Source organism: Acomys minous (genome assembly GCF_964271855.1).
Source record: "Acomys minous genome assembly, chromosome: 10".
Taxonomy (NCBI): domain Eukaryota; kingdom Metazoa; phylum Chordata; class Mammalia; order Rodentia; family Muridae; genus Acomys; species Acomys minous.
In genome coordinates, this window is record NC_140491.1 from 44802387 (window position 1) to 44828498 (window position 26112).

The 26112-nt window shown below is 47.2% G+C and overlaps 1 protein-coding gene across 1 annotated transcript in view; it reads left to right on the forward strand.

Moving 5' to 3' along the window:
* The window catches only part of PKD1L1 (polycystin 1 like 1, transient receptor potential channel interacting), a 129827-nt gene that overhangs the window by 77101 nt on the left and 26614 nt on the right, over positions 1–26112 (forward strand). Inside the window, exons 31-45 of the mRNA XM_084800090.1 lie at positions 917–1124; positions 2778–2884; positions 4057–4273; positions 6679–6852; positions 8131–8250; positions 8333–8402; positions 8973–9016; positions 10897–11053; positions 12267–12402; positions 13341–13425; positions 13855–14031; positions 15296–15414; positions 19740–19850; positions 24578–24689; positions 25588–25671. Coding sequence (XP_084656216.1) covers positions 917–1124; positions 2778–2884; positions 4057–4273; positions 6679–6852; positions 8131–8250; positions 8333–8402; positions 8973–9016; positions 10897–11053; positions 12267–12402; positions 13341–13425; positions 13855–14031; positions 15296–15414; positions 19740–19850; positions 24578–24689; positions 25588–25671 — 1921 coding nt within the window. The remainder of the gene's footprint in view (positions 1–916; positions 1125–2777; positions 2885–4056; positions 4274–6678; positions 6853–8130; positions 8251–8332; positions 8403–8972; positions 9017–10896; positions 11054–12266; positions 12403–13340; positions 13426–13854; positions 14032–15295; positions 15415–19739; positions 19851–24577; positions 24690–25587; positions 25672–26112) is intronic.

Consider the following 26112-nt stretch of genomic DNA (forward strand, 5'->3'; position numbering starts at 1 on the left):
GTTCTGTTTCTGGTCTGGAAGAAGAAAGGCCATCAGGGACCAGGAGCATACCCCAGTCCTTAGATGGAGTCAGAATAACGAGACAGGAAGCTGGGGAGGTCGCCTTCCCATACAGCACGGGCCCTCTGCAATGTGATCAAATACCCATAAAGCTCAAGTCCAGGGATGTTAATGTCCCAGCTGTAGGGGACTTTACATGGGCGATTCTCCATGGGGTCTACATGGAGGAGGGGTCTGGGTGCTTGCTCTCCAAGGCAGAACTGCTACAGCAGCAGCAGCAGGGACCATGTAAGGATAAGCTGCAGGTAGCCAGTAAGAAGGCCCCCTCACGGGGTCAGAGGAATGTAGAAGAGTCACATTGGAACAACGCGAGGTTTCGTGTCTGGTCTGCTAGGAGGCAGCAGAAGGAGCACCAGATGGCACATCTGCATTATCAAGAGTGTCTCTCCTATTTCTTTCTTTGCTTTTCCTCTTCCATTGTTTGTTTACATTCACACTTGGGATTAAACCCAGAACCTCACATATGCTAGGCCGGTACTCTACTACTGGGCCATAGCCTGGCCCTGGCTTTTTTTTTTCTTTTTCTTTCTTTCTTTCTTTCTTTCTTTCTTTCTTTCTTTCTTTCTTTCTTTTTTTTCCCCACTTTCCCAGTCTAACTTCCTTGGACCCGGGAAGGTGCAGCTTTCTGCCACCCTAGCTGGATTGTCATGGCCCCTTTGGGGCTTCAGGGTGCCCGGCATTAGCCGCAGGCAGCTCTGTACTTTCAGCGTCTCTTTCCATGCAACCAGTGTGAGGTGTTTGGAAAACACTTCCATGAAGGCTGACGCGAGCTTGTGAATTCGTGGTGAGCCTATACGTCTTCTTCAATGCCAGCTCCCACGAGAGATTCCGTTAATTTCTCTTCCTTTGCTTACAGGCTCCCTCACAACCTGCTTCCCGGCATTTTCAGTGTGTTTTTCTTGGTCCTTTATGGATTTCTGGTGACTAAAAGCAGATGTGTAAATTGTCATGAGGAAAGGAAACCTGGTTGTATTTTTCTGGAAGAAGACATCCTACCCGGCCACCAGCTGTATGCAGTTGTCATTGACACCGGCTTCCGTTCACCAGCCAAATTTACCTCAAAGGTAACACAAGCTCCTAGCAAAGCCTTTAGTGAAGTCTGAGAGTGTGGGTGGCCTGATAGGCACAAGAGGTGACAAGGAGATGGTCTGGTTGTCCTGTCACTCTCCTGTGACCACTGTCCATTGTAATTTCCGGTATGATGGTTATCTCCCTCCCTCCCCCCATCATCTTGCATACTTGTAAGAGCAAAGGCCAGGATCCTCGCCTCCTTCCCCCTTTCGGCCTTCACTGTGAAAACCAGCTTCAGAGACGGTTCTCTTCTGAGTGGGTCTCTAGATCTTGAGAAGTGTGCTGTACACCTAGATGTTAACAATGAATGTGTGGCCCACCCAGAGAAGGAGCTAGAGAGAAAGAAATTCCTAGACTAGCCTAGGGCTAAGTGGGAATGGGGCAGGGTTATTTTTCTTTTCTTTCTTTTTTCAAGGACGATGATAGCTCCCAAACACTTTTTTTTTCTGGCCTATAAGATCTTGAAACACACCTGAGTCACTTCTGTGACATGCAAGGAAAAAAAGGGGGTGGTTTTATTGTTTTGTTGCTGTTGTTGTTGTTGTTGTTGCTGCTGCTGAGGTATTTGTTGATAGGATGTCACTATGTAACCCTAGCTGGCCTGGAACTTGCTATGCAGACCAGGCTGGCCTCAAACTCAGAAATATACCTGTCTCTTCTTTGAAAGTGCTGGAGTTAAAGGCATGTCACCACACCCAGCCACCACATTATCCAATTTACAGAGGGGAGTGGGAGAACTAAGAAAGAAAGAGAGTAAAGCTAATAAAATCAACTGTAATTTCAGAAAGATGTCCCATGGAACAGGAATTATTGATTTTAAAGTTCATGTGGAAGGGAACGCTAGCTCACAGGAGGCTAAGAATAGCCCTAACAGTCTGGAAGAGAACAGGGGTGGCTCCCCCAGAGAGCCAAGCAAGAACCATCACAGGGTAGTGACTTACGGGGTTGGCCAATAGACTTACAGGGTAGCTAGACACCCAGAAATGACCCAGGTGTGTGTCAGGGTATTATAGACCAGGGAGGATGGCCAGGAAAATGTCTCAGAGCAGTTACATTCCTTGTAAAAGAAAGCAATATAAAATCTTTAATTGGCATTAGATAAACACACACATACACACATACACACTTCCAGAAGTCTGGAAGCAGAAAGATAAAATTTAAAAACCTAGTAACTACTCAAAGAAATAATTACTTTGGACTAGGACAGGATTTCAAAGACAAGAGATTACTATTTTTTAATGAAAGATTAAAATCATAACACAGCAAAGCTGAAGATTTCTGTGTGACAGACAGCAGGAAGAGGGACAAGCATAGGCCACTGTGCTTCCTCAGAGTGTCCCTTGTGGGCATGACATCCCAACCACCAGCCCTGGCACCACTCTGGTGTCCCACCAGCATGCCCAAGGGTAGAAGATGCTGCCCTCCATGGAGGTCTCTTGCCCTGCTGAGGAAGACAACGGTGGAGGGTTCTCACGGGTACTCTCACTATTCCAGAAAGTTTATGAAGAACTGGCTCGTTTGAGGAGACTCTACACTGAAGGATATCAGCCCTGGTCAGCGAGGGCTCTGCAAACTGTGCAGGCAGGCCCCATAGCGCCCCCCTCCCATGGCATATATTCAGCTCTCATGTCTGTGTTTGTTTGAAGGTTTTCATTGTTTTATGTGGTGAAAATGGACTCTCAGAAACCAAAGAACTCTGCTGTCCAGAGAAGCCCTTATTTGGAAGGAATTCCAGGCACACCTTTATCGTGAGGTACTCCTGGCTACTCCAACCACATGCTTTGGGAAAGGGGCCGGTCAGAATGGAGTATCTCAGAGATGCTGCGTAGAGATCACTGGCTTTCTGAACATCATTCCTATGTTCAATCTTGATGGTGAAGCCTAGAAAAAGAGTAATGATCACTGGCTCGCAGACTTAAAATCGTAGGAAGGTCCTGTTTTTAATTTGCTTTTTTTTTTAAAGGCGGGTTGTCACTATGTAGCCACAGCAGGTCTGACATTCTCTATTTTGACCAGGCTGGCCTTGAACTTGCAACTGCCTGGGGGCTGGAATTAAAAGCCTACCTAACATATGAAATATTTCTATTCTTTGGTATAGGCTAATATGGATTGTTTACGAGTGGGAGAAGGGGAAGGGAGGTGAAGGCAGGAAAAAAAAAAGTAGAGGCTTACTAAGTTTCTGTATTAGAATACGTGGGCTTTTTTTTTAATGTCACAAAACCTGATTAAATTACTTAGTGCCATCTGCATGGTATCATGAGGACGGAGAGTCAGAGAAGAGAGATGATTTATCAAGGTAGAAGTTAAGCACCTGACATTCTTAAAAAACACTGGTCATTTTTCTCTTACTGTCTATACTTATTATAATTTACTTAAGATATTTATTATAACTTATTTACAATAAATTTTATTTATATAAAATTTCTCATTTTGGAGCATATTCGTATAAAGACCATAAAGGTTCATTTCAGACACAGACACAGATGGAGAGCTGAGTGACTTGGATGGAGGACGTCATAGCCGTTCCCTTTTCAGGAGATGCGGTCCTGCATCAGTAGGGGGCACTGCACCCTGGACCTGCTCGGTTGTTCTTTGACATCTAAACCTAAGATAAAGCATGAGTTACTAATGAGGCGAGGCATAAGATTATCCGCCAGTGGTGATGAGGTAGAATTGCTCTAAAAGCACAGTGCAATGAAACTTCAAGATTTGGGATTGTTCATTTTCCATTGTCGTTTTTTATCTGTGCTTGATAACTGAAACCATGATAAGTAAACTGATGATAAAAAGGGGGCATTAGAGTGGATCCTGAAGGCCTGTGTGCCCTCACCAGTCACAGGGCTAATTGGAACCCTGTCAGAGTCGGTGAGGTTTTTACAGGCACTGAAGATACATGGCGGGTATGACATGTCTTTGTGTCACTAGCACCCCTAAGCAACTGGGTCCGCTCCAGAAGATCCACCTCTGGCATGACAGTAGTGGGACTTCCCCAAGCTGGTTCATCAGCCACGTGATGGTTAAGGAGTTGCGCTCAGGACAAGCTTGGTTCCTCCCTGCTCAGTGCTGGCTGGCTGTGAGCGCATGTGATGGCCGTGTTCAGCGAGAGCTCTTCTGCCTGAGCCGTGGTCTCGGTTTCTGGAAGGTAGGCCCCACGCAGGTGACCTGTGACATACCAGAATGGCTGGTATTATTTGGTACCCACCTCTCCTCTTTCTAAAGTTGTGACTTGAACTTTTCTAAAGTTGTTAACTGTCAAGGTGCGCATGTTGTGTGGCTTCTGGAGAGAACGCGAGCAAAAGTCTAGTCGCCCAGAGGGGGACCGACAGCACACCAAAGAAATAACTCCATCTGAGTCTATATTGGCTAGCCAACCAGTTTATCAGTTACTTGTAAGGGGGTGGGTGTCTCCACAGAAGCCACATCATCACTAAGAAACTGACCCCAGCGTGGGTGGTGACTCCTATAGTGGCATCCCTGTAGCTCCTCACTGCTTGCAGGCAGCCCCACCAGAAAATCCTCTCCATAGCAATTGCTTTTCTAATCTTGGAAAGGATATTTATGATGCTCTTGTTTGTGAGCTCCCAGTGTCTTAGCATCACCCTTCTCCTCCAAGAGGGGGCGTGTCAGTTCGCAGGAAATGGCTGCAGAGTACCACAGCCCCAAGATGCTTGAATCAGCTGGGCAACTAGCCTGCATTAAAGCCTTGGCCACCTAGTGATCTTTACAGTAATGCAGTTCTTCTTTGATCTGCATCAATAACAAATTTCTAGAACTTCTGTCCAAGAGGTCCAAATTAAAGATTTGTTGTCAACCCATCTGCCATAAACAAGTACACTGTCAGAGAATACAGACATGCCCATGACTGCAATGTTAAATGGTAAATAAGTGCCCATAGGTGACAAAATTACCTATGATCTCACAGACCAAATATGAAGTTTAGTTTTCTGAATATTGCCATTTACTCCCTGTTGATAGGCACTGGCCCATTTGCAAACATTCACACTTTATATTCAATATTTTAGAATAAATCTCTCCCTGACTTTTCTTTAAATAACTTAAAAGGCCATGCAGTAGTCCACTGTGTGCTGCTATTTGCTGAGGCTACTTATTATAAGGCCACAAGTTACTTTCATTTATTTCCATGACAGCAAATGCCACAAGAGACACTTCTTTGAGACGTGTGTTTCTGAAGAAAGATTTCTTTCTTTTTTTTTTAAATGTTCACAACATTTTTATTTATTTGCTTTGTGCCCATGTATGTGGGCATGTCATAGTCGACATGTACAAGTTAGAGAACAATTTACAGGAATTGGTTCTTCCGCTTCTGCCATGTGGGTCCTGGGGGTTGGGCTCAGGTCCCCAGGCTAAACAGCAAGCACTTTTATCCTCTGAGCTGTCTTGTCAACCTGACATCTCCTGGGCACTGCGTCTTATTCTTTCCATTGTTACTGTGGTGAGCACCTGGCATTGCCAAGTTAGCACAAAACATGGCCAATATGAATTTGAAACAATAATTTCCAAACAGCCATGGTGCGTAGAAAATTTTCAGTACTTTAAATAGAGGCCCACTGCTGGGCACGGTGGTGCACATCTTTAATCCCAGCACTTGGGAGGCAGAGGCAGGTGGATCGCTGTGAGTTCGAGGCCAGCCTGATCTACAAAGTGAGTCTAGGACAGCCAGGGCTACACAGAGAAATCCTGTCTCAAAAAACAAAAACAAAAACAAAAACAAATAAATAAAGGTCCTGCTTAGCTGTGGCATCCTTTGGGTAATAATCTCCACAGCTGCTTCCCCAGCTGTTGTGCTTGAGAACCTTGGGTGAGAAACCTACCTGCACTGATTTAGTCATCTGTGAGCCCATATGGCTGGGTCCCTGGAATCAGTGGTCACCTGGGAATTTACATGCAAACGATACCTCCTCGGTCTATTAAAAAACCTGCTTCGAGATATTTGCTGATTATCCTGATTGTATATATTAATATCAGTTCTGTTTATAAATAGCTCTTTCCTAGAATGCTTAGCACCAAAAAGTATTTAAGTTGCATTAAAAAACTTAAAATTCAGTGATATTACCACCTGCTTGCTGGGCCGTAGCCAGTGTAAGGCAAGTCAGTCCCAGCTCTCTGTGCACCCAGGGCTGGTGCCCAGCTAAAATGTGACTGTGCCCTGTGGAAAGTGCTGAGGACGGAGATATTTAGAAAGTCTTTTGGGATCAGAAAGGAAAGAAATGGTGGGAGGGCTAAGAGAGGAGAGACGTCTCTCTAAGCTAGCACGGAAGAAGCAGAGAACTCGTTGGTACTAAAGCTTCGGAAACAACAGCAGGAGTTCAGGTGGTGAAGGTGTAGTCCAGTGACTGCTGCAGACATGGTGGGGTGGGAAGGAAGGAGGCAGACCCAGTCACCATGAGAGGCAGCCACCTGCACCAACGTGGTAGCCAGGAAGTGTCCAGCTTTCAGCCAAGAAGCTTTGGAGTTCTAAGAGTCGGGATCCCACTCTGTTCGTGCGTGTGTCTGTGTCCGAGAAAACCCCTGTGGCTTCTGCTTCAGCTTTTCTACTCAAAGTTCACGGAGTACCTGGAGGACTTCCACATCTGGCTCTCGCTATATAGCCAGCCCGACTCCAGCAGCTACCTACACACACAGAGGCTTGCAGTGTCCTTCTGCCTGCTGTGTGTCTACTCCTGCCTCACTGCCCTGGTCACTGTGGGAGCCCGGGAACAGGTAGGAGTCAGCAATTTCCCCCACAGTAGCATCCTAATTTTTTTTTTTTAAAGATTTATGTATACAGTGTTTTGCCTACATGTACATTTGCATGCCAGAAGAGGGCACCAGATCTCCTTCTAGATGGTTGTGAGCCACCATGTACTTGCTGGGAATTGAACTTGGGACCTTTGGAAGAGCAGCCAGTGCTCTTAACCTTAGGCATACAGTTTGTTCTTCTTTTATTGGAGATCATGGAGAACTGCTTGAGGTAGGGGGAGGAATCTAGCAGTGTGCTGAGTGGACCAGCTGGTAATATGGCTGGAAGCAAAGCTGGGAGGGTCTCCAAGCCCTCAACCGTCCCTGTGACAATTCACACCCTGGGTTCCTCACAGCATGGTATTCAAGTTGAAGGGAAGCAGGCTAAATCTCTTTTGAAGACTTATTTATTATTTTTTTTTTATTATGGGTACACATGTTACGAGGAGGGTAAGAACATGAGCTTATGAATGTGGATGCCTTCAAAGGCCAAAGGAGGGGACAGATCCCTTGTGGCTGGAGTGTCAGGTTATTCGTGAGCCGCCTGATGTGGGTGCTAGGAAACGAACTAGGATTCTCTGCAAGACCGATGCCTGTTTTGAATCGTTGAGTCATCTCTCCAGCCCAAGGTTGTTTTCTATGATAAAGTCATGATCATTCACGGGGCCAGCCACCGGCTTCCCATGGTCCTCCAGACGGCTGGACAATACAAGAATATAGTAGCTGTGTCACAATTGAGTTCCGTCATCTGTCCGTCATCAGGGCGTGGTGAATCCTCTGTGTGGCAGCAGATATGATCACGCTTAAAGATATGCAGAATTTTCAAATATAAAAATATATCGGTAGAACTTATAACAATAAACAAACAATGGTAAAGAAATGTCATCAAGAGACATGGAGGGACCTGCTGGGGCTCTCTGGAGAGCTCGGCTACCCTGGTCACCTCCAGTGGTCTGTCCAGGATGTCATCTCCTCCTCTGCTGGGGACATACTGAAGCTCTTAGCACCTTTTGTGAGGATTGTAATCAGGACTTAGCCAGCTGAGCCCAGGTCTTGTGGGTGCTCGGCAAGCATTTCTTCAGTTCACACAGATGTGTTTAGGAGGAAAAACATTTTGTCTTGTTACTCCCCCACGGTGGAGGCAATGCTTCTGGGAGAAAGGGCTTTAACCAAACAGGAGTCATACTCATATTGAATACTCTTGGAATTCTGCGTGTTGGGCTCAAGGGGCCTAACAGCCATGTGATTGAACCATTGCAGCACCCCCTGGATGTGGGTCTCACTTACATCACCCTGGAATCCTTCAGTCTGGGTCTCCTGTGCACCCTCCTGGCCTGTCCAGTTGCACAGCTCCTGTCACTGCTCTTCAGGTTCAGCAAGGTACTGCAGCTGTGTGGCCCTGTGCTCCGGGGGAGACCCCTGATGTGGGAGGCCCTTACCAGCCAACTTCTTTACTTCACAGGAAGCCAGAGGGCATCCCCAGGCTGTGTCACAGTGGCCTCTAAGAGGAGTGGAGACAGAGGCATCTCGGGGTACGGTGAACTAAGAACAGAAGCTATGCTGCTGGCTGGTCCTCAGGGGCCAGTCTCTTAAGTAGGCAGTGCAGGCCTGCTTTCTGTTTGTCTTGTTCATTGAAAAGAAACATCACTAGATATATTTAAAGCCACTTTTCTTTCTTGGACCATCATCCCTTGCAGACAATAATCTTGTAACCACCGTTTCCAGAATGATATGAGCCATAGCCAGCCACCACATTGGCAAGAAAACATGGCTTTATAGGGATCAAATTCCTTCTCCCAGATCCTATTCTTCACTAGTCCCCTTTTGAAAACCTTGATAGCCACACTGATCACTTTCCCCCCTTATGGCCCTTTTAATGTTTTAGCTACACAATTTTCTCCTGCTCCATAACTACCCATGAGTAGCACTGGGTGGTTGAGGGCTTGACCAGGCCCATATCAAGGTGGAGACATCAAAGTCCTCCTCCCAGGCCTGCCTCATCTCTCAGGCTCACTCTGGTGAGGACTAGACAGAAGCAGCTCTGGTAGGACCACAGCTGTGCCTAGTTCAAAATCATACATTTGCTTTTTTCCCCCCATCAGCCCCTGATCCCAGTGGCAGACCAGATTCGAGGCAGCTCTCCCAGGTAAGTGATGTGACACGCAGTTGCTAATTCTACGGCATAAGATGCTCTCTTCATGTCATGAAGCTAAGAAGGCAACAGTTTTTCTTTAACCCAGCTAGCTCTCAAAATAATTAACACCGAGGGACTATGATTTATTTTATTAATTTTTGAAGCATTAGAGCTAGGCAGACATTAACGCTCTAAGCTATTTTTCTATTTCCCAGCTACACCCCAAGTTACTTGCCAATAAGTCATCCTTTCTGGGCTGGATCCGCTCCATCAGGCCATGTCATCTTCAACTTCTTCCTTCTCCTCTCTCTCTCTCCCAGCTCACCTTGCCTGGGATCCAAAGCTGAATAGCAACCAGATCTTGGGAGCCACTGTAGCATCTGAATACACAAAGCACAAGACCAATTCCTAACAGTCTTAGCTAGTCTTTCTGATGCTCTGAAGAGACACCATGACCACAACCACTCTTATAAAGGAAAACATGTCATTGGAACTGGTTTACAGTTCAGAAGTTTAGTCTATTATTGCCATGGTGGGAAACATAGCGAGATGCAGGCAGACATGGTGCAAGAGAGTTACATCTGGATTCACAGGCAGCAGGAAGAAAATGAGACGCACTTAGCCCTGGCTTAAGCATATAAGACTTCAAAGCCCACCCCCTAATGACATACTTCCTCCTACAAGGCCACACCTACTCCAACAAGACCACACCTCCAGTGGGAGGTGTCAATCTCCAGTGGGAGGTGTCAATCCCTATGAGCCTATAGGGCTGTTTTCATTCAAACTACCACAGATGCTAAAAACTACATTTCTCTGGCATCTTCCTGTGGCTGTGGCCTGACCATATTTGGATCCAATGAATAGCAAGGGCTGGTCTTCCAGAGAGTGTAGGCCATTTTCCAGATGAAGGAAAGGGAGTGTCAACTAGGTAGGGCTAGGTAAGGGGACACACCAGCAGCATCTGGGAAGTCCTGTAGGTGCGTCCAGTGAGATCCTGGTGGGCCTATGGAAGAACAGGAGGAGAGCCAATGGGGAACCAAAGCTACGGTCTGTGTTGCCTTTTCTGTAGACAGAGCTTAGATGGGACAGGTCCCTATGGACCCAGAACTCTATGCAAATGAGGAACAGTTTCTAATGTTATCATTGTGGTTGCATTGCACTGGGATTTTGTTTGGGGCTCTGTGTGCTGCTGCCCTTGGGTTGCTGGTGCCCTTTGTAGGTTGTTTCCTGCAGTGGTACATCAGGGCTTCCCTGGTTCCCACACTTTCCAGGCAGTGGTTTTCACTGCTCCATAGCACACAGACCCCCACCCCACCCAACTCCCTGTTCCTAAGCAAGGTGCTCTCGGGCCCCACTTGCTCAGCATGCCCTTTGAACCCACTCCTAAGTACTTACTAATGCTCTGGCCCTCACCCTCCAACCTTTCTTCCTTTGGTAGGTTTTATAATCTATTAACCTGACTGCCTACAGCTGCCAGGAGACCTCTAGCATTGGCTCCATAGATCAGAGGTTGGGCACAAAGGAGCTGGCCCAGGGGCAGAAAATAACATCTTTGAAAAGCCACCTGAAGCCAGGCGATGGTGGCGCACACTTTTAATCCCAGCACTTGGGAGGCAGAGGCAGGCAGATCACTGTGAGTTCGAGGCCAGTCTGGTCTACAAAGCGAGTCCAAGATAGTCAAGGCTACACAGAGGAACCTTGTCTTGAAAGAGAGAGGCGGGGGAGGGAGGGAGGGTGAATGGGTGGGAGGGAGGGAGGCTACCTGAGCCCTATGTTTGGCAGGGCCCCGTCTATCCATGCCTGTCCTCAGTGCTGACTTCAATGGTCACTGGTGTTTCAGAGACGGCAGAAAAAAGTGGCACTGACTTAGCCTGACCTTGTCACAATTTCAGCACCCCGCATCAGACATTCTCCCCGAGACTGACCGGGCTTGGAGGATGGCAGCCAGTAGCAGTGGTGTGGTCTGTTTACCCTTTACATCGGAGGCCCACAGGGATAAAGAGCTTGCTCAGAGAGAGACGAGGCACCACTCTTCTCCCAGTTCACAAGGTGACATCCCCCTATGGCTGTACTGAGTAGCCCCCGTTCCCGCTGACAAAACAGTGGTCTGTGCCCATCCGGAGAGGCAGAGCAAGCAGAATGTACCTGGTCCACATGACACTAAACATTCTGTTCTTCTCTAAAACCCAAGCATGGGTCCAGGCCCAGGCCTATCTAACCATAATGTCTGTCTCTAGTCCAGTCCTGCTGAGTCTGGCTTACAGGCTCAATCCAATCCTTTTAAAAATCAGCACGATAACCTCACCTGTTAAATTTCTCCAAGTCAAAGCTCCACTTCTTTCTATGCAAAACAGAGTAACAGCTCCAGCTTCAGACTATAGCAGGGGCTCACCGAGCTGGAAGAGGAGGGGAGGTAATAGGGAAGGTTGTGCCAGTGGAGTCAGGGCTGAGTCCCGCTGGAACCTGGGTCCCAGGAACTGACCATTGGGATGGAAGGGCCTGACGAACCTGGCCGTGTAAGGATGGAGGACAGGGGTGTCACCATATAACTGCAGGGCTCCAGGGACGCATGGTGTGTGGACAAATGGTCAACAGAGGCTTTGGGCACGCGATGGGCGCTGCTGTGTAGACAGTGGTCAGCAAGGTCTGTGTGCTCAACTGGCCAAGGCTGTGCCTGCCGTACAGGTCACACTAAGGGCGAAGGAAAAAGGTCATGTCTACATGTCTAGGAGTACTCAGCTAGGCAAGCTTATGATGGCAGCACCAGTATTGGCAGGCTGTCCCAAAACCCCTGCTTAGGTATGCTGGGCACAGAGATGGGCTGCGAAGCCAGAACTCAAGAAGAGAAGTTCACTGTGGACTATGCAGAGAAAGTACAGTTCAAGATGACCCAGCTCCATCAGCCAGCTCCATGGTCCTCGTTTCCCACTGCCAGCCCTGCTTTTCAGGCAGAGACCATGTCCCAGTTCAAAGAGCCTCATCAAACAGGAGGAACTCTCTCTTTGCCCTTTTGTTCTATTTAGACTTTCAACTGATTTGAATGAGGCCCACCCACATGGGGAAGGGCTATCTGCTTTGCCCCGCCCACTGATTCAAAGGTCACTGTCCTCTCTGGACCTTCCTTACAGATACACCTCAAATAATATGTGACCGTATGTGTGATACCCTGTGGCCCAACAATGGTGGCAAGCTCCCATCACACTGTCGGTGTGGGCATGACAAGGTCTGCCAGCCTGCTAATCTCCATCCTGCTCTTCCTTAGCCCCCGGCGGTGGTTTTGAAGGACTTGGGCGCCAGCAGTCAAGGGTCTATCTGCTCTGGCCGAGCTCTGTGGCCTGGGCCATCTGTGGCTTGGCTTCCCTGGCCTGTGGCTTGGGGACAGGATTCCTAGGCTACAGGTGAGTGACTGAGGATTTTAGGTATCTGCACATACTTGATAGATGGCTAGGATCGGTGGAGAGATGCACATGTTTCAGGGAACCCATGCAGTTACCAACGTCTCTATTTTCTCCCTTACTCCATCCCTTCTGAGGGTGAATACCATCATATGCAAACCCCAAAGGGTCACTTGGCACTGCCAGGTCTTCAACAGAAGCTCTGTCTAGACCAAACAAGAAGCTTAGGGGTGGGTACTAAAATTGGGGGGTGGGGCATTCTGCCACTAAGCCTAACAGAGGAAAATCCCTGATGCTGGCCAAAGTCAACCATTTATTGTCTGGTATTGTTTAAAAAACAAAACAAAACAAAACAAAAAATGTATACTGTTGAGCTGGTCTGTGATGCATGTCATAGATCCTAACTAGCCCTTCCCATGCGTTCCTCTTCGTCTGGCTTCTGTGTAGCTTGGGCCACCCTTTGTGGCTCTGGAGAAGCCTACATCATGTCCCTAACCCATGAGGAGGGCGGCCACTCAAGGCTCTTTCTTCCTGCCAATGTTCCTTCTTCCAACTGTAATCCTGACCACTATGTGAGGACAGGACAGGACAGGACAGGTACTAGAAGCTTCTTCACACCCCAGTTGGCTTAATCCGGCGGCATGTGGAGGAAATGTGGAGTCTTTACACCAACACCATCCAGAGTTCCCAGCTCCTTGTCTGTGCTCTGTCCTGACTTCAGACTTTTTTATTCTTGGCGCTGGGAAGTTGCAGGGAGGTTGGTGTTCCCTCAACAGGGACGGACTCCATTTTGATAGATCAACAGACCTGGTACCCATCCCACAGCCCCTCTTCAAGCACACCCCATGTCCCCTAGCAGGGAAGGCATCCTCTGACTGTAACTCTGTCTTCGTGGGTAGTTTACTCTCATGAAGGTGCTGACAGACCCCTCTTCTGCGCAGGTTTGTGACAGTGCAGTGTATTTGGTGGCTGCACCTGCTGTCTCTCTCTGTGGTCTGCTGTGCGTTTGTCACCCAGCCACTCATGGTAAGAATCTCCCCTGTGGTGGAGGTGCCTTCGTGAAGAGGGGGGAGGGGAGGAGACTGGCCAGGGGCTGTGTTTTTTTGGTGGTAGGAGTATGCTCTTCATAATTTGAATTAGATGTGATAAGAAAATCTGGGAGCCAGGCCCTGGGCCAAGCTCCACCTCAACCTGGTACTCAGAATTTTAAAAATCCCCAAAACGAGGAACCATTTTGCCTCTATTTTCAGTTTATGAATTTGGGGCCACTAGGGAGTGGGCCCAAGTAAGTTTCTTAGTGAAGGCCACACCTAGCGACTAAGTGCTCGGGATCTCAGGGTAGTGCCTTCTGGTATCTTGTATGAGATGAAGGCAGCCTGCAGTGCAAGACCAGAAAGATGGCTCTATGTGGGAGGGACACAAAGAGATGCCTGCTCTGTGGCACCTCTCTTTCAGATCTCTTTGGCAGCACTGGCCTTTGCTTGGAGAAGACAACATGACAGCCAGTTTTTTATGGAGTCTTTATGTGATGCAACCAAGGACCTGGATTTGGAATTGGAAGAACGTTCCAAAACCCACATTCCTCTTTCTCCTAGCTCTTATGGTCCTGACAGTGCTGAGGAGGCTGAAAGGGTGAGCATGCCGTGGGTGTGTATGTGTGAGAGGGGATCAGAACTGCTCTGTTCCCACTATGAAGGATTTCTCATGCTTCTTTCCTTACCTTTACCCCAATCCCAGGAATATCAGAGCCACAAGGAAATGAGTGCATTTGAAAATGTAGAGGCTGATGAAAAGTATAACTTCTCGTCACAGTTCAGAGAACGTCTAGATCGTTGGCTTCTCAATGCACACACGTCTCTCTCACTTCCACACAGACGTTAGCAGTCTCCGAGTCCCAAGTGCGGTCCCATTCTATGCCTTCTCTGGCCCCACCCTTCAACACCATAGCTTCTGAGAAACGGCACAGCTCTACTCTCTACACACCTGCAGGCTCCCAGCTTTCCTTTCATCCTCCAAGTCTTCCTACCTCTGTCAGCACCAGCCACTGGGTGTAGCCCTGAGGCAACCAGAGAGCTTCCCTTGCTAGCTAGTCTATCTTCAGCCCTGATCAGGCCTGATGCCCCAGACCTGTGCCTGCCACCACCTTAAGACTGTGATGCCCCACCTGCCGAGACTCCCATGCACCCAGCCACAGTGCACGGTCCTTGGAATATAGGCATATCTGAAGCACGAGCCCAGCCCCCAAGGCTCACTTCATAGCACTTGCTCTGTATTTCTCAGAAGCCCAGCAGCTCTGGGAGGAAGGACAGAGGGCCCAGGGGCTGCTCCCTGAACGTGCCTAGAATGGGTAAGCAGACGAGTGAGAAATGAATGGGTGACTATTTCCCATGGGCTTGGCTGTTAGCTACTGTTAGCCCTATTCATAAACACGTGTAGCTACAACATGGAAGCAATAATGCCTTTCTTACACAAGGCAACCAAAGGTCATTTCATACTAAAGCAAACTGCTTAAATTCACTTTTCCAGTCTTTGAGGGTCTCTAACAGGAACTACTATGCAAATACCAGAGGCAATTGCCCCTGGGATTGAAAAGCAGTGAACATACCTCTCTCGTGTGAAGTGATGCTTTTTAATAGCCCAGATGCAGTCCTTGCCAAAGGAGCTGGCCTGGGACATGAGCAGAGTTCTCAAATGTGTCTACTCCATCTCTCCCATTGCCTCCCCAACAACACAGTGTGTGTTAACTGTACAAAGTCCCTCTTTGTCCCCTGAATGCAATGCACAGAGCAGCGATGACAGCTCTTGGGTTGGCAAGGACACCAAAGGGCCATCTCTCTCCAGTGCTGACCCCAGTATTATGGTGCTCTCTCCACACCCCACACCCCCACCACCGCAGGTCTTAGCTGCCCGAAAACGAGAACGCCACCTGCGCTGGACTCAGCCACCATCCAGGGCCAAGCTCAGCGTGACCAGGGAGAAGCTAAGGAGAGAGAGCCGCTTGCAGGCAGCCCTGAGGTGGGTGCTGGTCAGAATACAGTGGGCTTTCTCTGGCCCTGCCTTCTCTTCAGAGGGAACAAATAGTTATGAGATCTCGAGCTGCACTTGGGAAACTCCTTTCCCATGGCTCAGCCTGTGCCAGCGTGCAAGGGACTGAGACACTGCCCTGGAGGTGACTGTTCTGTCACCTGCCTGTAACCAGTGGCCCAGAGCCCTGCCCCTCAGGTCCCTCAGCCATGTGGACTCACATGCATCACATTTCATCCCCTCACATCACACCGTGCTCAACACTAGACCTGGTACTCTCCTTCAGCTGGATACACAGGGCTGTGAAAACCCAGGAGCAAATGCCACACCTCTTCATAGGTGTTGATTGTGCAACTGAGCATTACACTTTACATGGACATGTTCTGGGCATCAACACAAAATCCATTTCAAATTTTTAGGTAAAACGTGAAATTTAGTAACGATGCTCCTGAGACAAGCCTCTCCAAATTAGACTTCATCCAGGCTTCTTCCTGTCGCTGGTACCCACTCCCCTCCCCATCTGTGGTGGACACTAACAACAGTCCCTGAAGGAACCCTGTCAATTCTGAATTCTAGATCCCAGATGACTTTAGTCTGTTGAGAATTTCGAAGGTACAAATATTTTTCCCACAATGATGTTGTTAAAGTACATAATGTCACCTCTAGCTAATCACCTTTCTTTAAAATCCTCGCTCATCACCTGCACACGACCAGCTCCCTTAAATAAAGAACATGGCCCGAAACAAATCCATTTCCAACACAGAGAGCCATGGCATTACTACAGCATCACATTCAAAGTGAGGGGGAAAAAAATTCTAGGAAGACAAGGCTCTGCCAAAGACTTGTAACTTGTTCAATCTCCCTATAAAAGCAGAGTAGTTAGATTACCCCCAACCAAGCCCACCAAAAACATGCTCGGCAGGCCTAAATCACACACACACACACACACACACACACACACACACACACACACACACAGACAAACCTCGAAATCACACGGGTATGGTAAGCTCTGTGTAGCCAGTGCCCTGAGCACTGCACTCTGCCGGAGCAGGACAGGAAGGGAACTGTAGGTGTCTGAGCATTGAGAACAGGAGGGTCAAGCACTCCTGAAGGGTCACACCACACATACCCCAGTTCACAGGTGTGCGTAACATCTGGAATGCTGGTTAGCTGATGCCCTCAGAGCTTGCTGAGCTGAGCAGAGCAAAGCTGAGAAATCCAGCTTCATGCTGAGAGAGTCACAGGCAGAATCCACGCCAAAGTGGACACCGGAGAACACAGCTAGAGATAGTAGATTCAGATGGGGTCAAAACTAACTCTTTTTGCAGATGTCATTAGTAAAACATCTGGGGGGAAATCCCAGAAAAATAAGATTTTAAAAAATCACAAGCAGAAGCAAATTTAGTGAAGTAGCCAATAGTAAAGCTAAGCATCAAGAGCCATTGTCTTTTGTAAGTTGGGTAAGATGCAACACCAGACTGTTCAGCACAGCAAAAGACAAGATGCTGTGGTGGTATCTTAATGAGAAATGCATAGAACAGTCAGGAAAGTTAGGAAACAACCCTGATGGTTCAATGGAGACTGAAACCAGAGGCAACACATCAATGCCTGCTGGATCCATCAGTGGAGCACTGGCATCATCCTTCAGTCTAGTGTCACACTGTGGGAGAAGGCAGACAAGCCATCGCATGGCTTTCTAATTTTGTCACTGTTGCTGTCCTTGAAAAGATTTGTTTATAGAATGAGAGAAAGGAAACATGATTTCTAGCTCAAAAATACCAAAATCCTATGGTGTTCAACATGAATTAAAATCCATAAGGGTGAAATAATAGAGTGCTATTTTTCTTGGTGTGTCCATTTACAAAATAACTAGGAACAACCTGGCTCCTGGCTTGAGGTCTGTGACAAAGTATACATGAGAATTTAGATCACTTCCTAAGGAGGAAATCAATGAGAATGAGCAGCCATTGCGGAGGACCCAGCAGCCATTGGAAGAGACCATGTCCATCAAAGATGGCGCAGCGTGGCATTGAATCAAAGGCAGCACCTGTGTGAACCGAAACTCCCAAAATGTAATGGTAATGATGCCAATTTAGAGTGGCACCCAACCATGAGATGCTCAGAAACCAACTTTTAAAACATTAGGAAAAGAGATTACCCAGTCTGCCTCCCTCCAAGAAACACACAGCGGGACAAGGCTGCTCTCTTCACAGAGGTGTTCCAGCCAGAGCCCAGGAAAGCAAATGGCCCACTCAGAACCTGAGTGGTTTTTGCAGTCTTAAAGAGATTGATGAATGTGGGCATTGCACATGAACAGCAGTCAACACAAAAAGAGATGAGACTCTTTCCTTGTTTGTTTGTTTTTTGTTTGTTTGTTTGTTTGTTTTGTTTTTTCCTCCATGGTAACATGTAGTCTACACTCAGATCACAATGAATAAGGACAAGGGGAGGCAAACTGACAAGTCTACAGTGCAGAGAACCAGTTTGTCCAACAAGTACACTGCAAAGCAATTGTAACAAAATGGAGCTACAGATTATAGACACCTGGGCCAAAAAGTGGCCAGAGAATCTACCGTAATTAATGGACTAAACAAGGAAAACCATAGCTTTTTCAACAGATGCACAAACTGTGTTTGACAGAATCAAGTGTTCACTCATGAAAGAAATGGGGGAAAGTTCATGAGCTTGAAGTAGGAAAGAGGGTTTCCTTAGACAAACAAAGGGTGTGGGTGGCTCCCTGATACTCTCCCCACTTCTACTGAACATCAGATGGAAATATGGGCCAGTGAAGCCCAGGTGGAGAAGGGAGGATTGGTGATTCAAAAGGCAAACAGCAAGCAGCCTCCCGGTAGATGGTAGGAAGCACACGCTTCTAAGATACAGCCAGTGTTAAAAAGCACCTGCGGCTGGGGAGACGGAGGAACTCTCTGTGCAAACATGAAGACCTGAGTTTCATCCGCAGCACCCATGTGAAAACCAGGCATGCGCTTTGCAGCACTGTGGGAGTGGAGACAGGAGCATCTCTGTCTAGCTAACCCAGCAGAATCAGTGAGCTACAGGCTCTGGTGAGAAGCCCTATCTTAAAAAAAAAAAAAAGGCGGACAGCTTGTGAGAAAACAACACCCAAAGTTGACTCCTGGCTTACACACACATGTGTACCTACATACATGTAAGCATGCACACATACACCCACATAGGAGAAAGCACACATACATGCCTACATGCCTGCAGTGAAAAATAGTTAAACTTGAAAGTACAGTGCTGTTTCCTGTAGCACTGAAGAAACTCAAGTATTCCAATAAAAAACATAAGCAAGCAAGCAAATAAAAATGTACACCCAGTGCCGCAAAACTCTGATTTAAAAAGAAATCTGAAGAATACACCACGCATGTCAACTGGAGAGACCAGTGCATCACCATGTTCCAATTCGACCTGCAGACTCAGCACACTCCACCCAAATCCCATAAGCTACACAAAACCGATACCTACAGCCTGGTTCCCCAAATGACTAGGGGTAACAAAGAAACTAAAATAAGGAAAGCAATCCTGAAAAAAGAACCAAGTTGGAGGGCTGATGCTGTGCACTCCTAATATAGACCAGGGAGCTGCAGAAACTGCTGTGGGTTGTTGGGTGAAACAATAGATCACAGACCAATGAAACAGACCCCTGGATCAAGGCAACAGAAGAGAGAGCCCAGAAACAGACCATGAGTAAGCCCAAGCTGTTTTATTGACAAAAAGCATTAAGACAACTCAATGGACAAATGAACAGTCTTTTCAAAACGGCACCGGGGAACGCTGGATGTTGATAACGTAAAAGAACAAAACCAACACAGAGGTGTTGAAATCCCCTTTCTAGCTGAGGCGCTATTGGAAACTTACAGCTGGTGGAAGAAGAAAAGACTGTTTTCCTTAAGGATGTGGCCCGGGTAGGTCGACCAAGCTCCAGTGGATGGCCACACACTGCTGAGTATAAGCGCAGCATGAATTGCACTTGATGGGTTAAAAAAAAAAAAAAAGACAAAATTGAATGAGTAGGGAAGGTGGGGCCATCTAGAAGATGTTGGGTTGAGGTGATGATAACGATCAAAGTGCTTTGTGGGAAGTTCTCAAAGAAGTAGTGAAAATGAGGAAAGGGGGTCTTCTAAAAAGACTAAGAATAAACACAAACTTTAATCCATCTCATGACTTTTAGTAATATATCCCTACAGGGGCACAGATGCCCTGCTCCCTAATGTACTTTTCTGAAGGGAAATAGGTACGTGGACGCTCACGGCCTCCAAAGCCGCTAACTCTGCAGTCTCTCTTCCCAGAGACATCATCATGCACAGCATCATGTTACTGCTGCTTGTGTTGATCACTTATGGGAGATTCTGCCCAGGAGAATATTCCCTCAATCAAGCCATCAGGAAGGAATTTACAAGGTAGGAGGTTTGGGGGAGCTCCTGCAGATCCTGGGGTGGAGGGGGTATTGCAGTAGTTCATGGTATACAAGGCTGTGCTTAGAGAAAGGTCGGCACACGCCTTTAATCCCAGCACTCGGGAGGTGGAGGCAGGCTGATTGCTGTGAGTTAAAGGTCAGCCTGATCTACAAAGCAAGTCCAGGACAGCCAAGGCTACACAGAGAAACCCTGTCTTGTGTGTGCGTGTATGGGGGTGAGGTTGGTTCTTCATCGCAGCCTGCGTATGAAGTCTGGGAAAGGCTGTCTAATTACCCATGTTAACGGAGGGCTCCATCTGAAGACCTTGGGCAGGTGCTAAACATCTCATCTGGGTCAATAATAAAAGAAGTTCTTAGCCCAAGAGGGTCATACCATCTACTTTGCAGAAAAGCATCAGTGTTCTTCAACCAAAGGCTATAGTCCCAAATCATGGTTCGTGACATGCAGTTTCAAAGTGCACTTCTCTGCTAGGCTCTCTCCCACATCTCAAGTGTTCATTTGCTTTTTCCTGCTTCTAAATGCAGCCGATTTCCATCCTAAGTAAGCACTGTCTAAGGGAACAGTACAGGGCAGCAGCACACTCCCATGGCATCTGACATGTGCGTGTCTTTCTGAGGTCTTGACACCCCTGAAATGAGGATGCCCAAGGAGATGAGTGCATGCACTTGGTAGAACATTCTTATGTCAGTGAAAGTTATCAACCAGGCAGTTTCTTTAAGGCAGTTTGACTCTGGCGATATGAATTATAACTGCTTACTGCCTAGTGACAGGGAGTGTAACAGTTCTACAAGTTCTGGGGTTTCCTTTCCCTTCCTGCAGAGAATATTTTAATGCCCAGCTCTGTGGCATTTTTATGAATATGTTGCCTTTGATTCTCATTCATTTTTATGTAAATATATTCATTACATGTTTGGCAGGAAGGGATGGTAGTAAAATCCATTTCATCTTTTTATTTAAGGACATACTTTTAGATTCCGTAAGACGGAGGAACACTGACACCCTGCTAGATGGTGACTCATGAATGTCATTCCCTTTAGTCTTACAATCATGTTGCTCTTTAGCAAGGAACTGCACGGACATCCCAGCACTTGGACTTGCCCTGTTCAATGTCTTCTACTTCAACAATTTAGTTCTTCCATCTGAACAAGGGCATCGCTTATGCCAGGAGGGGGCACTGTGAGCAAAACAAAGAGACCATATTGGGTTTGTTTTTGTTTTGTTTTATTTTAGACATAGAAATCAAAACACACAAATAAACACTGATTTAGCTAGTTTATTTTTATCTCATGTTTCATGAATTCCTTTTATTTGGCATTTCTCATATGCCTCTTGATTGTCAAATATTCCAACTGAGATAAAAGATGCAAAATTCCTATGTCCCTCAAAAATTTGGATAAACCTCTCAAATGTTGATTTAGGTGGGATTAGAGACCTTATTTTTCCCACAAGGAAGGAAAACCTTGCTGCCTCTTGCCTTGGTCACAAGGCAGGGCCATATTTATATATCATGGCTCAAAATGGAATGTTTAAAATGCACTCTTTCTGCCTCACCAATCCCCATAGTACCAAATCCTAAAAACCAACAAGTCCTGAGAGGCTGTTATTTGTAGCATTCCTGGGGCTGGGGGGGGGGTGAAGCTGAGGAGAAAGGAATCCTGTGGAATCCAGGGGGCTCTCTTGGTTCCCTGTGGCTGGCAGTCCTTTGCTCTTGGCTGCTGCAGCATCCTTTATAAAGCTAAGAAGATGAGATGACAGATTTCTGTCTTCAACAACAACAAAATTACTCTAATATCAAATGGTGTCACATTTAATTTGTATGTGAAGTACTTCTGAACTTACTTAAAGTCTTCATGAAGTCCCAAGTCAACAAAACAAAACTAAGCCACAAGTAAAGGACCAATAACTAGAGGTGGGGCAGAAGCCGCCATGCCTCCATCCCAGTGCCCCTGGGAGGTGACTGCTGATGCTCTTTCCCCTTGCCGGACAGGCACTCTGACCCATTTGATATATAATCGCTATAATTAGTGTACACAGGACCAGGGCATGCTTGGACCCTTTGGTTTACCTCCTGCTTTCCAGTGAGCCAGGAGCAAGTAAGCAGGCGATGGTTGCTTTGTGAGGGGATTCATGAGTTCTGGGTGACAGCAGGTGTTTCTTGGCAGTCTCTTTAATGTTGTCCCAAGGGAAAGCAAGTATCAGGGAGCGATAATATTTCTCTGAATTAGCAAGCTTGGGCTTGGGGGTGTAGCTCAATGGTAAGTCACATGCTTAATGTGGCCAAAGCCACCTTGGTGTTGATTTCCCAGCACCTCAAAAAGAGCTGGAGAGATGGCTCAGTGGTTAAGGATACTAGCTGCTCTTCCAGAGAACTCTGGTCCTGCTTCTTATACCCATATGGATGCTCACAACCATCTGTAACTGTAGTCCCAGGGCATCTAATGCCCCCTTCTGGCCTCTGAAGGTACCAGGCACCCATGTGATGCACAGACGTGTGGCGCCCACACCACTGCGGTACCGAGTCAAGGGCGAGGGACTGTGGATTTAACACACACACACACACACACACACACACACACACACACACACACACACAAAACAAAAACAAAAAACAGTGGGTCCTTCATGCTAAGAGAGCAGCAGCAGTGGCGGCAGCAGCAACAGCTTTTATTCAGTGTCCAAAGAGCCTTTTTATAGGCAGCAAAACAGGAATGCCACTCGAAGGTGAAATCCCTCAAGAGGTGATTGCACACAGGAGGAAAAGTCTCGAAGAGGGGAGGGATGCGTTCTCAGAGCAGTAAACATGACTAGCTAACCAACATAAACACAGACACGGAAGCTGCTAAAAACAGGACATGAAACAACAAGACAGGCCCAGTCGGGCCTGGTTCCTACAGACATGCATGCAAGGAAAGCATCCATACACATAAAAATAAATGATTCTCGTATATTTTAAGTGTTGCAGGAACTCTGTATGGCTATTAAATGTACACTAGATTTTTGTCTGTTATTTGTTTGTTTTTGTGTTTTAAAACAGATGTGGGGCATACTAAGGGACAGGTGTGCAATATTGTCTGCCAAATATTCCTCCCTGCCTCTTGCCCTTCCACTGTCACTTTATACGGCCCTTTCTCCCAAGGGCCGTGAATATTTTCAGGGCTGTATCAGCTTTATCTGTGCCCCTACCCCGCCTCTGCCTCCTTTTTGATTCTCTTTTCTGGAAAATGCTGTTTCTCCATCTCAGCCTCCAGATACCTCTGCAGCTCTCCCATGTGTTCAGAATTTGACAAGAAGGTTGGCCAAATTTTCACAGAAGCGTGTAATTGAGAACTAGCAGTCAGCAGAAGCTCTGCATAAATTAGGCTTCCAAAACAACAACAAAACAAATACGTGGATGGGTAGGAGGAAATCTGTACTCAAGAAAAGGGAACTAGGGAACTGGAGAAGGCTCTGTGGTCAAGAGTGCATAGTGTGCCTCCATAGGACTCAAGTTTAGTTCCCAGCACCAGGCTGAGCACCTCACAAATGCCTGTTTCTCCAGCTGCAAGGAATCCAGTTCTCTCTTTTGGTGTTTGACACACACACACACACACACACATGAATAGGAGGGAGGATGAGAGGAAGGAAGGAAGGAAGGATGGATGGATGGATGAACAGAAAGAAGGAAGGGGAGAAAAGTAAGTAACTAAAACAAGTTGGCTCAATAGCTCCTGGGCTTTTGTTCACACGTGCTATAGAAATTTTGAACCTGTTTATAGTGTATATAAATTGCTAATGGGGGTAATTGTTTCTATTAACATATTTTGAATGTTTTTCCCTGTCCTTGGTTCCTTTTGATCAAATTGTCCAGCTTTTTTACATGGTTGTAAGAAACTACAGCACCCTGTTCAATGTCACCTCCCAAAGCCCCCTTAAGGAGTCCCTGCCCCACACCTGGGCAAAGACTCTCTGGCCCAAAGTATCCCCCTGCCAGCTCTTGCAGTGTGAATTCTTCTGCTGGGGCTCTCCTCAAGGGATGGAGGTCATGTCCCTGCAAGAGATGCCTGCAAGCAGCCTTTGGCTGGTGCTCATTGGCGCACATGACCTGCTGTCTGTATCTCAGCTGACCTCTGCTGTGAGTGCTCAGGAAATTCCATCCACCCATAGTTGGTGACCTAAGGCAAAGCCTGCCTCATAATCCAGTGTTGAACATCTCACAGAATTGGATACTGTGCTAAAAGTAAAAAAACAGAAGCATTGCTGGGTGAAACTTTATACCACTATAAAGTAAAAATATCATTCACTCAAACTGTTACTGTAGGCTGGGTATATATACACACAAACATATACACATAAAAGTGTGTGTGTGTGTGTATGTGTGTGTGTGTGTAATTTGTTTGTTTTCCCATACAAGGACAGGGATTTGATCTTATTTCCCAGTGTCTAGAAGAATGTCTGGTGCATAGTATTTACACAATAATGTTTGTTGAGTGAATGAATAAGGTTTTTTTTTTCCTACCATTTCTCTTTTCTCTCCCACTGAGGAGCAAAGTGAATTCTGGATCTGTACCTCGTATTAAAGATGGCTTTGTCTTAATTCCCACAGAGTACCAAGAATGTGAGTGAGGAAAATATGGCAGAACAAAAGCAACCTCCCTCCTGCCCCTCCCCCCCCACATTTGAACTTGTTCTTACAGATTCATGTACACTTTTTGTTTTGTTCTTGAATTAAGAAATGCCAATCACCCCTTGGGAGACCTGAGCAGCACAGATGACTGGTGGGGCTGGACTCTGAGCACATTGCTGGATGGGCTTCCCCCAGAAGGACCCTCTGCTGGAGCTCAGGTGCGCATCCTTTCCTGTCTGTCAGAGGCCATATGGCAGCGAGGAGAACCACAATATGACATAGGGTCTGCTCCATGGCACCATGGCGGGCAAAGAAACTTGCTACTCTCCTTGCCTGGAGGCAGTGTTAAGCCATTTGCACACTCTGGTCCATGCTTACCAGTCCAAGCAGGGCCTGAACACTTTACCAGGGTTCAGGGTGAGACTGAGGAAGAACCTAGTTTGCTGCTAGCAAGGCAAGGGCTCAGGAGTACCAGGAGTAGGAGAGGCAGCCATGGCTAAGTCAGCAGCATTAGGGAAGCTTCCAGAAAAAGACAAGGTTGGTCCCAAATTTGTATTGTTCCATCCCTCATTCATATTTCACCTTCTCCCCTTTTTCTTTTTTTCCCCCCCAAGACAGTGTTTCTCTGTGTAGCCTTGGCTGTCCTGGACTCGCTTTGTAGATCAGGCTGCCCTCAAACTCACAGCGATCCACCTGCCTCTGCAGGTGGGATCAAAGGAGTGCGCTAGCTCCTTCTCCCCTTTTTAAAAAATACAAGAACTTTGTCTTATATTCCCGAAACATTTTGCCCCTCGTTTCATTCTGTTGTATTCCGTGAGTGTCGTGGAGATGCCAGGGGTCATTCTCGTGAGGGGGACTTCAAGGGGAAGGCATCTGAATGCTTTCCTTTCCCAAAGAGGTGGCTGAGAAGGAAGTCATGGTCGCATCCTCAGAAGGCTGGTTTCTGGAGTGCTCATCGCATCCTCAGAAGGGTTTTCAGGGGATTCCACAGATGCAGTGACCTGCGCCTCCCCAGCTTGTCAGCAATCCTCTGTGGGGGGCGGGGATGGGGGATGGGGGGGGAGGATGTCAACTGAAGTTCGCAATGCTCTTACACCCAGTCTCTTCCTCTTTCAGCCTGGAGCTCTGGGAGGGCAGTGCCACCTAATAGGCCCTTTAGTGATCAAGCAGTTGAGGGTTTCTGCTGGTGCTACATGCAGGGTAAGTACACTGGGGATTCCGAGACAGAGGCCAGCAGATGAGTCAAGCTCCTCCCACAGCTGGGAGGTGCTGGGAGATTACCAGGTGCCAGGGTCAACCTTCCTTTCCAAGCATCTTCTTGCACCCTTTGGAATCTGCCCGAGGACTGTTCTCCTCACTTCTAGAATTGGCAGTCTATGCAAAAAAAAAAAAAAAAAACTCTTCTTCTAAAAACCTGAAGCTAGAATATTCTTGTATGAATATTCTGATGGCAAAGGGCGCCCTGAGCCAGCATCAGTCTTCAGTGCAGTATTCTGCAGATTGTCCAGCCCCGCCCACCTAATTCCTCAGCGGCAGCCTTGAGCAGACATGGCCTGGATCCTCCTGGTCTGAGAAAGCGGGCTGCAGAATGGTCCTTGAGAGTAACGGGGTCCCTGATCACATAGTCGGGGCTGCCCTGTG